This window comes from Thermobia domestica, chromosome 5 (assembly GCF_964235325.1).
Source record: "Thermobia domestica chromosome 5, izTheDome1.hap1.1, whole genome shotgun sequence".
In the NCBI taxonomy this organism is placed as follows: domain Eukaryota; kingdom Metazoa; phylum Arthropoda; class Insecta; order Zygentoma; family Lepismatidae; genus Thermobia; species Thermobia domestica.
In genome coordinates, this window is record NC_137458.1 from 163,511,622 (window position 1) to 163,525,487 (window position 13,866).

The following is a 13,866-nucleotide window of genomic DNA, read 5'->3' on the forward strand; positions in this document are numbered from 1 at the left end:
ATATGCACTCCCTTAATGCATACTATTTTGTGATGCGTCATTACTCGAAAAAGCATATACTATAGCACAATGCAAGATCCCAGGATCCAATGAATAAGTATGCAATATTAAGAAGATATAATCACTGAAATATGCTCTAGTGTGAAATATATATTAAGAAGATTATTTTCAAAGAAACTGAACAGAAGATGTAAAGGGTCAGTGTTTAATGTACTTCCATGTAAAATCACAATGTTTCCATAGTCATACACAGAACTTATTACGATAATTCCTTAAATATTATCTTAGAAGCCACTACTAATATTCCGTGAAATAACTGTGCACACAAGCTTTAAAAAAAAAAAAAATCACAGATTCGAATGGCACTACTTGAACTTCCTAAAGTAACTTCAGTTTGCCCATAAGAATGGATATTTTTAGTTATCATGTTACCATTATAGTTAGGACTACTGTAAACACGAAAAACAGATTAAGGGTTCATGAAGATAATTGAAACACAAATGAACAAGAAATAGTCACGCAAGCAAATACTACAACAGTTAGGTCTAGTCCCTTCCTTATTTATAATAATTATAGACTCCATTGTGCCTTAGGAATTTCTTTTCTGTCATATATATATATATATATATATATATATATATATATATATATATATATATATATATGATTTTAACAAAAGAGACACTGACCAAAGCTTAAAATTTTACTTTATTTTAAATTATAATTTGTAACTGTTTCGGATATCTAGCATATCCTTCTTCAGACAGATTAAAAATTTTTTATAACAATGAATATATATATGACGGTTAAAGAATTTAAACTCTGTTATAACAACATTTTTATATATATGTCTGTATTTTCATTAATTTCGATCGTGTCTGAAGAAGGATATGCTAGATATCCGAAACAGTTACAAATTATAATTTAAAATAAAGTAAAATTTTAAGCTTTGGTCAGTGTCTCTTTTGTTAAAACAATTAATCCAAAGCCATGAATAGTCTTACTATATATGATTTTATCTACTTAACGATATTCTACCGCTATGAACAAATTTTGCTGGGATCAATTAGTTCCTCGAGATCTATTAATTTATTAGCCTTTTAATAATTGTGTAAACGATGGTTCCACAATTAGGCGCTTTGCCATATGCATTTCATTATCTTTTAATTCACTCTCTTCAATAATGTCTAGTAACACATGGAAGTACTGCTTCTACCACCATAAAACTATTCGGCATTGACTTCTATGTTTCCATTTCTATTCTGTACTGCATTAGAGCTGGGCTCAGGACCTTAACATATCCTTTCATTATTTGTCCAAGTCTTTATATTCTTAAGTTTACTTTCTTCTATTTCTTCTCTTCTTCTTTTCCCTTACGCCTTTCTTAAGCTATAAAACCAAGGTAGTTTGTACAAAACTGAATTAGGGAATTTAATAAGACGGAATTAACAAGAACTTCATATTTGTAACAATAACATTTTTTCCTTACTTGATGGATGTATAAATCTCGTCTAACATGTCTTGATCGAAGTCCTGGCCACCGTTAACTCCCTTCAAATTCTTCTTGAAGTCATCCACTGTCATCGGATTGTTCTGCCTTTTAACGTTGTAGTTATGCTGGTCCACATTTAACATTATTACGGCATAAGCTAACGTAAACGCTGCGTCCGCATTGGCAAAAGGCTCACCATTGCATTTCTATTAAAATAAAGAAAGAAAAGAAAGTGAATAGGTCAAACAACTACACTCTGATAACAAGTATGGCAAAATTCACCGTGAGAATGTAGGTTAACAGCTTGCATTCTTATCTCACGATCAAGAGGTTCTGAGGCTTCTTTAAGCAAGACCTTACTTCAGTAAGAGAATGGTAAGTTGGTCCTTTTAAATATATTAATTGGCCGACTTTTCCCTACTGTTAATTGTTTTCAATTAATACATCTTCAACAGATGTATCTGAAATCTTAATATAGTTGCCTTAATAACGAAAAACGTGTTGACATGGCATTAGCGAATGATTGAACTATCGTAATCAGTCCTTACATGATGCACCCTCCAGCTTATTCATAAAGGCACAATCTCTGATTTCCGAATATCACGAGGATTGTCAGAAATATCAAGGACGAAATGTTGTAGACTATCACCGGACATCATGGGTAGATAGCTGATTGTGGAGAATGATATAAAAAGTACCAATGATGTGGTAACAGCATCCCATCACAGAATATGAAACACAAAACTGAATTCCAACACGGAAAGATTGACAGATGCTCATACCGCGTAATTGACACTTTCACTATCGCAACTGAAAAGAAAAAGGGGCCGCAGTGGCTCAGTGGTAGTGTTCACCTCTGATGCGTGGGTCCCTCATTCGATTCCAGCTCGTGACACGTGAGCTTTGTGGTGAGTAAACAGCGTGTGTGTGGGTTTTCACGGGTTTCTATCGTTTCCTCCCACTTTCTTCATTCCACCATTTCATTCATTTCTCATCATCCCCGTCTCTCTTAGCCTTGATGCCATGGGACGTATTACGATTAATTATTATCATTGTTATTATCTAATTGTAAATGAAACCCCCTTTCTATGTTTCCGTCAAAGTAGACTGGCAACCCTGTTTTGTCAAGCTACTGCGTAATGGCTCTCTTCCGAGTCAGGTTGCGCGATTGTGTAGCTGACGTCATCGGGAAGGCTTCCTCTGTGTGAAAAACACGAGGCGGCGCCCTGTTGACTGCTGAACGAGGTAGGGTGATGTAGTTCGAAAATGGGTTCTTTAAAAAATATAAGAATGGGAACGTAATACGTAAAGTTATAGTGACTGACTTTTGAAAGTAATTACTTTGTTTGAAACTTGTGCTTTTGAAGATTGAAATATGGCAAATGAATGGTGAAAAATAGTGACAATTTAATATAGTAAGTCTTGTCCTAATCATCGCGAATAAGTTATTGATATCTTTGGAAGTTTCATTATTTGAATTATTATGTGTGACTTACAGAGGAGGTGGGAGAGTTGGTGAAAGGGTCCTCTATGTTAATCTCTTTTGGCATTCTTATTTTTATTCAAAAATTATAGAGGATTCAGTCACTGACTCTGTTCACTATTTCTCTCAAGGTAAGCTTTATGATAGTTTCAGGAAAAAAAAAAGTCAGAGTGTTTTAAGAATTCTTGCTTGCCCTCTCCTTAATCGGAACCTTGAAGGAGGATTTCATACAACAACAGGTAAAGAAGTTGTTAAATAACTTTTGTGAAAAAAAAAAGTAAGCATTTGTGTAATATTTACCGTTTAATTTGATTGAACCAATTATTCGTTCCCAGTCCAATGCTGGATTTGTTTGTTCTATTAAAGTGCTCAAGTTAACAAGTATTAATATACAAAATTTAAATCGTTATATATTTCTATTTATTATTGTTGTTTTCTATTATTTTTTGTTCAAATAAATTGTTAACTACATTGAATTTTGGGAATTCACAATTTCACGAAGTAGCTTAGATCCTTACCCCACAGATTGGGTATTAAGAAAAAAAAAAGCATTTTTAGAAATAAGATAAAGGAATTAAAGCTATAATTTTTGGAAAGTAGAATTTGCTCCATTACCCGTAGTGCAAAAGTAAACTTGTATTTCGGTGGAGTTGTCCGGTGGTTCCTCCTTTGAAAAAAAAAAAAAAAAAAAAAAAAAAAAAAAAAAAAAAAAAAAAAAAAAAGTTCTGAAGGTAGGAGCTAGGGTTGGTCTACCGAGGTATAGGTTTACATGTTGCACTGAATTATGTATGTTGTGGTTCTCCGCAACAGACGTTAAACTAAATATTTCATTTCATATATAAAAAAAAAAAAAGAAAAAAGAAAAAAAGAAAAAACACACACGTTTAATTCATCCATTACAAGCACTCTACACCCACTGTGATATAAGATGATAGTCCTTAATAGTTTAACGCGCACTTCGGCATTAAGAATATATGGCACGTGGTTCTACAGTTTAAGGTAAAATTCAAACTACCAGAATACGTTCAAATTCTAATACTCTCCCACTGGGAATTGAACCCAGGACCAAGTAGATCAAAAGGCACACTAGCCACCAGACGAGGGCGGAAAACTAAGTGTTTTAGTTATGAAGAAATTACTATTATTGACAACACTATATCCCATATATAAACTCCCTCGTGACTATACGATTAGTGTACGTGCCTTCGGCGTGGAGGACCAAATTCCATTCCCAGAGGGAGCTAATGTAGTTCACATCCCACATAAAGCTGTATATTTACATCTCATATAACATCGGTGCTGAAAGGGATGCAAAACTCCAAATCAACCAACTATATCTCATGTATGCAATCGTGATACATACTTTTATCTTTTCGGACTACCTAATTAAATGCTTCTCATCGTAAAGGAAGATCATATATCAGGTAAACACTAATTAGGACATAAAAGTCACTTATATAGCATGTCTAACTCCAGAAGAAAGAATGTACTTACATGCCAATGATCAGCGAACTGTTCAAGAAGTAAAGATATCAATGGAGCTTCTCCAGGAAGACGGAACGTTTCTAAATACAATCGCAATGCTTCGTCTATTCTCAAATCGTTGAAATCAAATGACCTACGAAATAAATAAATAAGTAAATAAATAATTCTTCAGTAAGGATCGACTTTCATCACAAAATTTGTGTACCAAATAACCTTACTTTACATAATTAAAAGTTCTCCAGTTTCTCTTAATTATAATATTTTTTACGAGTTTTAACTCCTGTTTGTCTTACATATAATCGCAAATACAATATCATATTAAAGAATAATTTTCCACTTAAAGAAAGAAGAAAACAACATACATCATCCGTCTGAGGCTCAATAAATTATTTCTAATACAATTAATTGTAAATGGAATTTGAGTAAGTGCAGTTACGTAAAACTTGATTTTGTTCGAGACAAAAATGCAATACTTTATTCAATCAATTCATTTACAGGATATTGGCAGTGACCGTTCTTTGCACGGAAAGTGAGGTAGTACATAGAAAATATCTGAAACAGATATATAAACTTTATCTTGCTTTCAGGACACTTGTTGCCGCATGTTTGATTTCATTGGAGTTACATGAACTCTTCATGCAATTTCTCCTAAATGACTTCCAGTAAAGTAAGGACAAAATAAAACTGTTTCCTCATACTGGTGGAGTTAACCCAATTCATGCGAAAACTCTTTAGTCCATTCTCACCCCCTCCCAAACTCAACCCAAGATTAATTTTCCAAGAGGTGCCCTTAAATGAGTTTTCTCGAAGTTGAGACCATGTTAAATCGCTTTTTTTCACTCCGAAACTGGGCAGTTATCCCTATCGTATAAAATGTTACTCAAAATTCTTAGTTCGACTTCAACAAAAGCGACAAATAAATACTTTCCCAGTCCGAAAATTCAGTCAAGTCGCCTTCTGTCACGTAATACTTCTAATCTGAATATAAAAAAATTACTCATATACAAGTTTCGTGAACTTCTTCGTGGCTAATATGGATAACATACACCTTTTTGGCACGAGAGACCTGGATTCGATACCCGGCGGAGCTCATGTGGCTCGGATTCCACGTTAAGCTGTAGGTCCACATCTCATATTACTTTACAGCTGAAAGGGACGATAAACACAAATCAAATGAATAAAAACACATTCGTGGCTATATGTCCAGCATTTCAAAATAAACATGTAATAATAAGGAAAGCATTTTAATCAAGCTACCCATCCCTCCGAGTGAAATCTATTAAAACTCTGCCTTTCCTATAGCCTAGGATAGAAGGAAAACATTTTGTGCGAAGTTTTCACTCCTTAGATCACGCGGTTTCGAAAATAAGCTGTAAAATATTCAACCCCTCTTTCCATCAACTTAAAATTTGAATTTCACAAATTCCACCTTACCATATTCAAGGGTCTAAAGAATATATATGTGCAAAATCTCAATTTTCTACGCCCAATAGTTTTGATGAAAACCGAGAAAATGTTCAATACCCTTTCAATCTTTGCGAATACACTTTGTAATACGCCATCTTATCTACAGGATAGTTTTCATGAACAACATTTGTACAAATTTGAATTTCCCACGTTTAACTGTTTCCAAGATCTAACGAAAGTCAGAAGTTCTACTCCTCCTCTTGTCTTAGGAATGCACAGCAAAATCCATCTTATTCACCCACGTTTCATGGTCAAAACTTTTAAGTTCGTACTCTTACATGCATTGGAAATCTGATGAAATGCAACATATTTTAAAATCTTCTGCTCATTCTATAGGTCATATTTCACAAAATCCCGTCTTAATCACATTCTAGAGTTCATAGGCAGCATCTGAGCAATACTTCAATTTCTTACGCCTAACAGTTTCAGAGATCTGGTTAATGGCGCGAAAGAAGAGAAAAGAAACTCCGACGTCTTACCCTCCCCCCAACCCACCCTCTCGTTCTTAGCGATGACATTTTATAATACCCTGTATTATCCACAGCCTAGAGTTCACGGATTACAGTTGAACAACATATAGATGGAGAGTACATCGAACAAAATAAGTAGATACATAAAAAAAAAAAAAAAAAAAAATTGCAAAGGAGGTATCTATTTTTTGGGCAGCTCACGCTGTAAATAATTACAAACCGATTACACATTTCTTTCTGTACCTATCTTATCTAACTTTATATATTTTATATCTTTATATATTTTAGAAGTATATCTTTATATATTTTAAGCTTAATTATCTCGTTGTATCGCCGTAATCTTACAAAACGCACCATTGCACTGAATGGTACACAAATTCAATTACATGAACAATACCTTAATTATTTATATGGAATAGTCACGCATAGCAATAAGTGAAGTAAAGATACCCATTTGTTTCTTTTTTAGAAATCATACTCTATTTAAATAATGATAAATATGTAACTTGTCTGTGAATACCGATACTTACTTCACAAAACATTCCAACACTTTTAAATTCTTTCTGTTGCTAATATATTCTCCGATCATTTTCTTATCCAGTTTCGGATTTTCTTTCAAAAAGTGAACCACTTCTTGTGGTTCCAATGTAGCAGAAAGCAAATGATTGTCTTGAAGAAATTGAATTCCCTTGCTTGGCTTCAAATTGAAATGTTCAGTGCCTGTGGATAATAGCTGGAAAACAATATCAAAATTATATTAGTGACTACAACAGATCCGTACAAATGCAAAACTAAACTGCTGCATACTTAGAAACTAATTCAAGAAACTCCTCAAAGAAATTAATCTATAATTTTACCCTGCACTCTGTTTTACATCTCTGTCTACATTTTGGTGTTGCTTACCATATCCCAAGAGAAGCATATAAAGCTGTGTTGAGCTCTTTCTATTTGTTATAAAATTTCAATAGGTATCAGCGTATTATTCGTAAGATTAGTCCTGTGTTTCTAGAGGCTTTATTTTATAAATTTCACGATTTTATTTTCAGATTTCAGTTTTTGTTACATTTTAAAATATAAAATTTAACATTTAGTCATTTTCATAAAATGATTGCATATTTCACGCTCAGACATAATTTACTACCTAAGACACAAATTTATATCAAATATTCAAAACAGCAAACTACTAAGCATAATCATCTGAAAAGAGAACAGAAACCTATGTGGTTTAAATATACAGTAGGAAATCGAAAATCCGAACTAATTGGGACCACAGGTAGTTCGAATTTTCGAAAATGACCAAGAAAGTGCCATTTAGGCTTAAATATACTGTACGGTATGCTCTTTTAACGATACAGTGGTTATACAATACATACAGTAAGGTGCGTTGCAAAATGATACGACCACCAGAGTTATTCAACATAATTCAAGACCCAAGAGAAAATGACAACAAAACAGAACGCAGAGTTATAGTTGTTAGTACGCACTAGAAAAATATATGGAGAACTCAGGTGTTTGTTATGATAGCGAGCAGCCAGGAAAGAAACAAATCAAAAGGTGGATATCAGCTGTTGCAAAATGATATGATCACTATGTGATAGAGGGCGTTACTGTAGATTGGTGAAGGTTGTTGGCGCTCGAAGCATTTCCAAGAAGGAAACTAGATTTCATGTGATTGAAGAAGACACGGTATCGTGTTTGGAATGCGCTTGTAGTGTGTATGACGGAGGAGTAGGAAACTGGGTCGAAGGAATTCTCTGTCTGAGAATGAAAAGGGCCAAATTACTGCTTATAAAGCTGGAAACTGTCTTCCAGAGCTATAGGTACAACAATTGGGCTCACAGCGTGTGTGGTAAATAATTATTTGAAACTCGGAGCAAAGTATGGTGTAAAGATGTTGACCGGAAGACCACGAAACTAACACCGAGACAAGTAAAAAATGTAGTGCGTAATCTTAGTGGTGGCAATACAAATCTAAGCAACCTGTCCAGTGATCCTGCCACAAACGTCCACAAATCAATCTTGTGCCGCGCTGTGCTGCAGTGCAATGTGTTGCAATACAAGAAAAAGAAAGTTCAACCTCGATTCATCGCCAATCATAAGCGCAAGAAACTGCAATGGGCGACAGAGCATGTGCACTGGAAAGAAAAATGGAAGCGGATAATCTTTAGTGATTAAAAATAAATAAATAAAATAAAATAAAATAAAATAAATGAAATGAGCCAGATGGGTGGGCATATTATTGGCATGATTTGAGGAAAGAAGAACCGATCTTTTCCAAACGACAGCAAAGTGGAAAGTCTATATTGGTCTGGGGTGGGTTTGGTGCTTATGGTAAAATCAATCTCGCTATCCTTTCTTGCCGTATGAAGGCCATTGTTATCAAACTGTGCTTGAAGATAATCTGCTTCCCTTCGTAGTGTGATTCGTGGACCTTTGTGGGTCTTTCAACAGGATAATGCTTCTATACATGTGGCCAATTCCACAATAGTAGATTGGCTTGCAATCTCCCCGGACCTGAATCCAATGGAAAATGTTTGGGGTGTTTTGCATCGGCAAATGTATGCTGGAGGTCGACAATTTGATAGTATCGGGATTTTGAAAGATGCTATTATTGCTGCATGGGATGCACTTGACAATTCCACGTTATAGAACCAAGTGATTACCATATTTGACCGCGTGTTTCAACTAGCAGTGAACAATGCTTCGTATATAGGGTATTAAGTGCAGTGGTCATATCATTTTGCAACAGTGCATTTCACTGTTTACCTATTGTTTCTTATATTTCTATAAACTGTGCCATACAATATATGAAGGGTAATGGAAAAAAACAAGGAATGTCCATGTATGTGCCTTTTCGGGTGCTTTGTCCTATCTGTTGGTGACTCTTGGTACTATTTGACTGTATATGCCATGCATACGTAGATGTAAAAATGTCCATGTAAAAAGGGGCAAAAGATGTAATTAACCCTATTCTTCTTACGCGGTTTTCAATATTAAATCACAGTTTTCTCGAAAATGCAGTTTTGTGACATTCCTTCTTTTTTCCCCTTACCCTCGATGGAAATGAAATGAAATCTTTGAGTTTTATGTCCCACGGTTATGCCGGTTAGGCTAAAGGAGACGGTGATGATGAGTAATGAATGAAATGGTGGAATGAAGAAAGTGGGAGGAAACGGGAGAACCCCGAGAAAACCCATGCACACGGTGTTTGTCAGTAGTAGGCCCCCGCGTATATTGCGCCGAGTCAGCAAAAATTTTTGTGACGTCATAGGTCAAAGGTCAATGACCTTGGCCCGGGGTCAATGACCTAGGGGTACCTAGGACCACCCCCTCTAAATTTTGGTAGGGGTACCATGGCCCACCCCCTAAATTTTGGCAGGGGTACATAGGACCACCCCCCTTAAATTTTGGAAATTGCCAAATCTAAAAATTTGGTATGGTAGCCTAGGACCATAGTATGTACCTCTATCAGTATTGGGGGTCTATGTCGTTCCCTTTTATGGGTAAAAAATTGCCAAAAAGTCAAATTTCGGGGGTTTTTGACCTAATTTATCCCCTTGGATGAGGTGTTATTACCTTATATAGTTATATGGGCGTATACAGGGGTTCATTACCTTTCATAAGACATAGGTACATTAATGCACCCCTTGAAAAATTTGGGAGGGGTACCTTGGCCCACCCCTTCAATTTTGGAAATTGCCCAATTTCAACATTGGGTATTATAGTACAGGACCCTAATATCTATTATGATAAATTTGGGTGGTCCACCTCATTTCCTTCTAGGGGTACAAAATTGCCAAAAAATATAAACGTAAGCAATACGTTATACCACGTGTTTGGTTTTTGGCTCAATTTATCCCCTTTGATGAGGTGTTATTACCCTATATGGTTATATGGGCGTATACAGGGGTCCATTCCCTTTCATAAGATATGGGTATATTAATACACCCCTTGAAAAATTTGGGAGGGGTACCTTGGCCCACCCCTTAAATTTTGGAAATTGCCAAATCTAAAAATTTGGTATGGTAGCCTAGGACCACAGTATGTACCTCTATCAGTATTGGGGGTCAATGTCGTTCCCTTTTATGGGTAAAAAATTGCCTAAAATTCACATTTCGGAGGTTTTTGACCTAATTTATCCCCTTGGATGATGTGTTATTACCCTATATAGTTATATGGGCGTATACAGGGGTCCATTACCTTTCATAAGACATGGGTATATTAATGCACCCATTGAAAAATTTGGGAGGGGTACCTTGGCCCAACCCCTTAAATTTTGGAAATTGCCCAATTTAAACATTTGGTATTATAGTATAGGACCCTAATATGTATTATGATAAATTTGGATGGTCCACCTCGTTCCCTTTTAGGGGTACCAAATTGCCAAAATATAAACGTAAGCAATACGTAGTACCACGTGTTTGGTTTTGACCTAATTTATCCCCTTGGATGAGTTCCTATTACCTTATATGTTTATATGAGCGTATACAGGAGTCTATTACCTTTCATAAGACATGGATATATTGGTGCACCCCGGGAGGGGTACCTTGGCCCACCCCTTCAATTTTAGAAATTGTCCAATTTAAACATTTGGTATAATAGTATAGAGCCCTAGTATGTATTACTATAAATTTGGGTGGTCCACCTTGTTCCCTTTCATGGGTACACAATTGCCAAATTTTAGTACAACCACGTGTTTGGTCTTTTGACCTAATTTATCACCTTTGATGAGGTGTTATTATCCTATATCGTTATATGGGCGTATACAGGGGTTCATTACCTTTTATAAGATATGGGTATATTAATGCACCCCCAGGAGGGGTACCTTGGACCACCCTTTAATTTTGGAAATTGCCCAATTTAAACATTCGGTATAATAGTATAGGACCCTAATATATATTAATGTAATTTCGTTCCCTTTTAGGGGTACAAAATTGCCAAAATATAAATGTAAGCAATACGTTGTACCACGTGTTTCGTTTTTTTACCTAATCTATTCCATTGGACGAGGTCCTATTACCTTATACGTTATATGGTCACGTATGGGGATTCATTTCCTATCATAAGACATAGGTACATTTGTGCACCCGGGAGGGGTACTTTGACCCACCCCTTTAATTTTGGAAATTGTCCCTTTTATATGTTTGGTATTATAGTATAGGACCCTAATATAAATTACTATAAATTTTGGTGGTCCACCTCGTTCCCTTTCATGGGTACACAATTGCCAAATTTTAGTACAACCACGTGTTTGGTCTTTTGACCTAATTTATCACCTTTGATGAGGTGTTATTATCCTATATCGTTATATGGGCGTATACAGGGGTTCATTACCTTTTATAAGATATGGGTATATTAATACACCCCCAGGAGGGGTACCTTGGACCACCCTTTAATTTTGGAAATTGCCCAATTTAAACATTCGGTATAATAGTATAGGACCCTAATATATATTAATGTAATTTCGTTCCCTTTTAGGGGTACAAAATTGCCAAAATATAAATGTAAGCAATACGTTGTACCACGTGTTTCGTTTTTTTACCTAATCTATTCCATTGGACGAGGTCCTATTACCTTATACGTTATATGGTCACGTATGGGGATTCATTTCCTATCATAAGACATAGGTACATTTGTGCACCCGGGAGGGGTACTTTGACCCACCCCTTTAATTTTGGAAATTGTCCCTTTTATATGTTTGGTATTATAGTATAGGACCCTAATATAAATTACTATAAATTTTGGTGGTCCACCTTGTTCCCTTTCATGAGTAAAAAAAATGCCAAAATATAAACATAAGCAATATGTTGTATCACGTGTTTGGTTTTTGGCCCAATTTATTCCGTTTGATGCGGTCTTATTACCGTATATGGTCATATGGTCATGTATATGGGTTCATTTCCTATCATAAGACATGGGTACATTGACGCACCCTTTAAAAATTTGGGAGGGGTATCTTGACTCATCCACTCAGTTTTAGAAATTGTTTAATATAAGCATTTGGTATCTTCGTACAGGTCTTCAATATGTACCACTATAAATTTGGATGGTCCACATCGTTCCCTTTCATGGGTAAAGAACTACCAAAAATCAAATTTCGGAGGTTATTGACCCCTATTTAGCACGTTATATGGTTTATTACCTTTATATGTTTATGTTCCCTTTTAAATTTGGGAATTATCAAATAACAAAATTTGGTAAACGTTTTCTAGGACCCATTGGTATTCCTCTTATGACCAAATATTCAAAATTTAAAGGTTATTGACCGGCTTTATTATTGAATAAGTACAGGATTTATTACTTTTTCATAAGACACAGGTGTATTTGTGTACCAATCTTAAATTTTGGGAGGGGTACATTTCTTATTGTCATATCAATAATTGGTAATTGTTCTTTGGGTAAATCATTGTGATCACGTGATCAGTTATTGACCTATGATGGGATTAGGAGTCCAGGACATTGGTACATTTAAACTTTGTAGGATAATTTGAGAATGCGTCATTGGTATTGATTATTACAGCCAAATATAAACGTAAGCAATACGATGTACCACGTGATTGACCTTGATGAGGTAGTGTACAGGGATACATAGCTAACCTTATTGAATCTTATGACTCATAGTCTTAAGGGAATACATGCTACAACACTGGCAAAGTTATTGTTGATGTAATTTGATTGGTTGATCACTATCTTTCGTGCAATCTGATTGGCTGATCACTATCTTTCGTGCAATCTGATTGGCTGATCACTATCTTTCGTGCAATCTGATTGGTTGCTGATTTTCAAATCTTTGCTGCATTCAGTTTTAAGTTTTGTTTAACATTTAAAAATCTTGGTTTCGTTCAACATTTTGCACTCACTGAGAAATATGATCAAAACCGTTTATTTGTTAATCGAATAGTTAAAAACCGGATAAAGTTTGACGGTTAACCGTGAAACGTAAAATTTTTTTAGTTTGAAATTTTTTGTTTGAATTTTTTTGTTTCAGAATTTTGTTTGAAATTTGTTTCAAAATTTTTTGTTTGAAAATATTTTTGTTTGAAATTTTTTGTTGCAAAATTTTGTTTGAAATTTTTTTGTTTAAAATTTTTTGTTCGAAATTTTTGTTTTGAAATTTTTCGTTTCCAAATTTTTTTTGTTTAAATTTTTTTTGTTTCGATTTTTTTCGTTTCAAAATTTTGTTTCAATGATTTTTTGTTCTAAATTTTTGTTTCAAAGTTTGGTTTGACATTTTTAAAAGTTTGTGCACCCATTAGTAAAAAACCGGAACTGTTTAGAGCAAAAACCTCTGGCAACATTGTGGTGCAATAGTACACGTCAGAACCTGGGGTTGTACTTGAAATGAAAAAACACAATTCATTGAAATGGATCATTTTATTACACTCCACATACATCCATACCAGATAGTGGTTCTGGATATTGTCGATACAATGTATTTTGAACTTCTTGCACTAGTTTGTCTTTAGCAT

The 13,866-nt window shown here is 35.0% G+C and overlaps 1 protein-coding gene across 5 annotated transcripts in view; it reads right to left on the reverse strand.

Annotated features, from left to right (window-relative positions):
* The window catches only part of garz (Sec7 domain-containing protein garz), a 170,047-nt gene that overhangs the window by 83,070 nt on the left and 73,111 nt on the right, over window positions 1-13,866 (reverse strand). For all 5 annotated transcript variants that reach the window (XM_081759312.1, XM_081759310.1, XM_081759311.1 and 2 more), the window contains exons 15-17: window positions 6,928-7,130; window positions 4,470-4,593; window positions 1,490-1,698 (exon numbers count right to left, since the gene is read on the reverse strand). In XM_081759312.1, coding sequence (XP_081615438.1) covers window positions 1,490-1,698; window positions 4,470-4,593; window positions 6,928-7,130 — 536 coding nt within the window. The remainder of the gene's footprint in view (window positions 1-1,489; window positions 1,699-4,469; window positions 4,594-6,927; window positions 7,131-13,866) is intronic.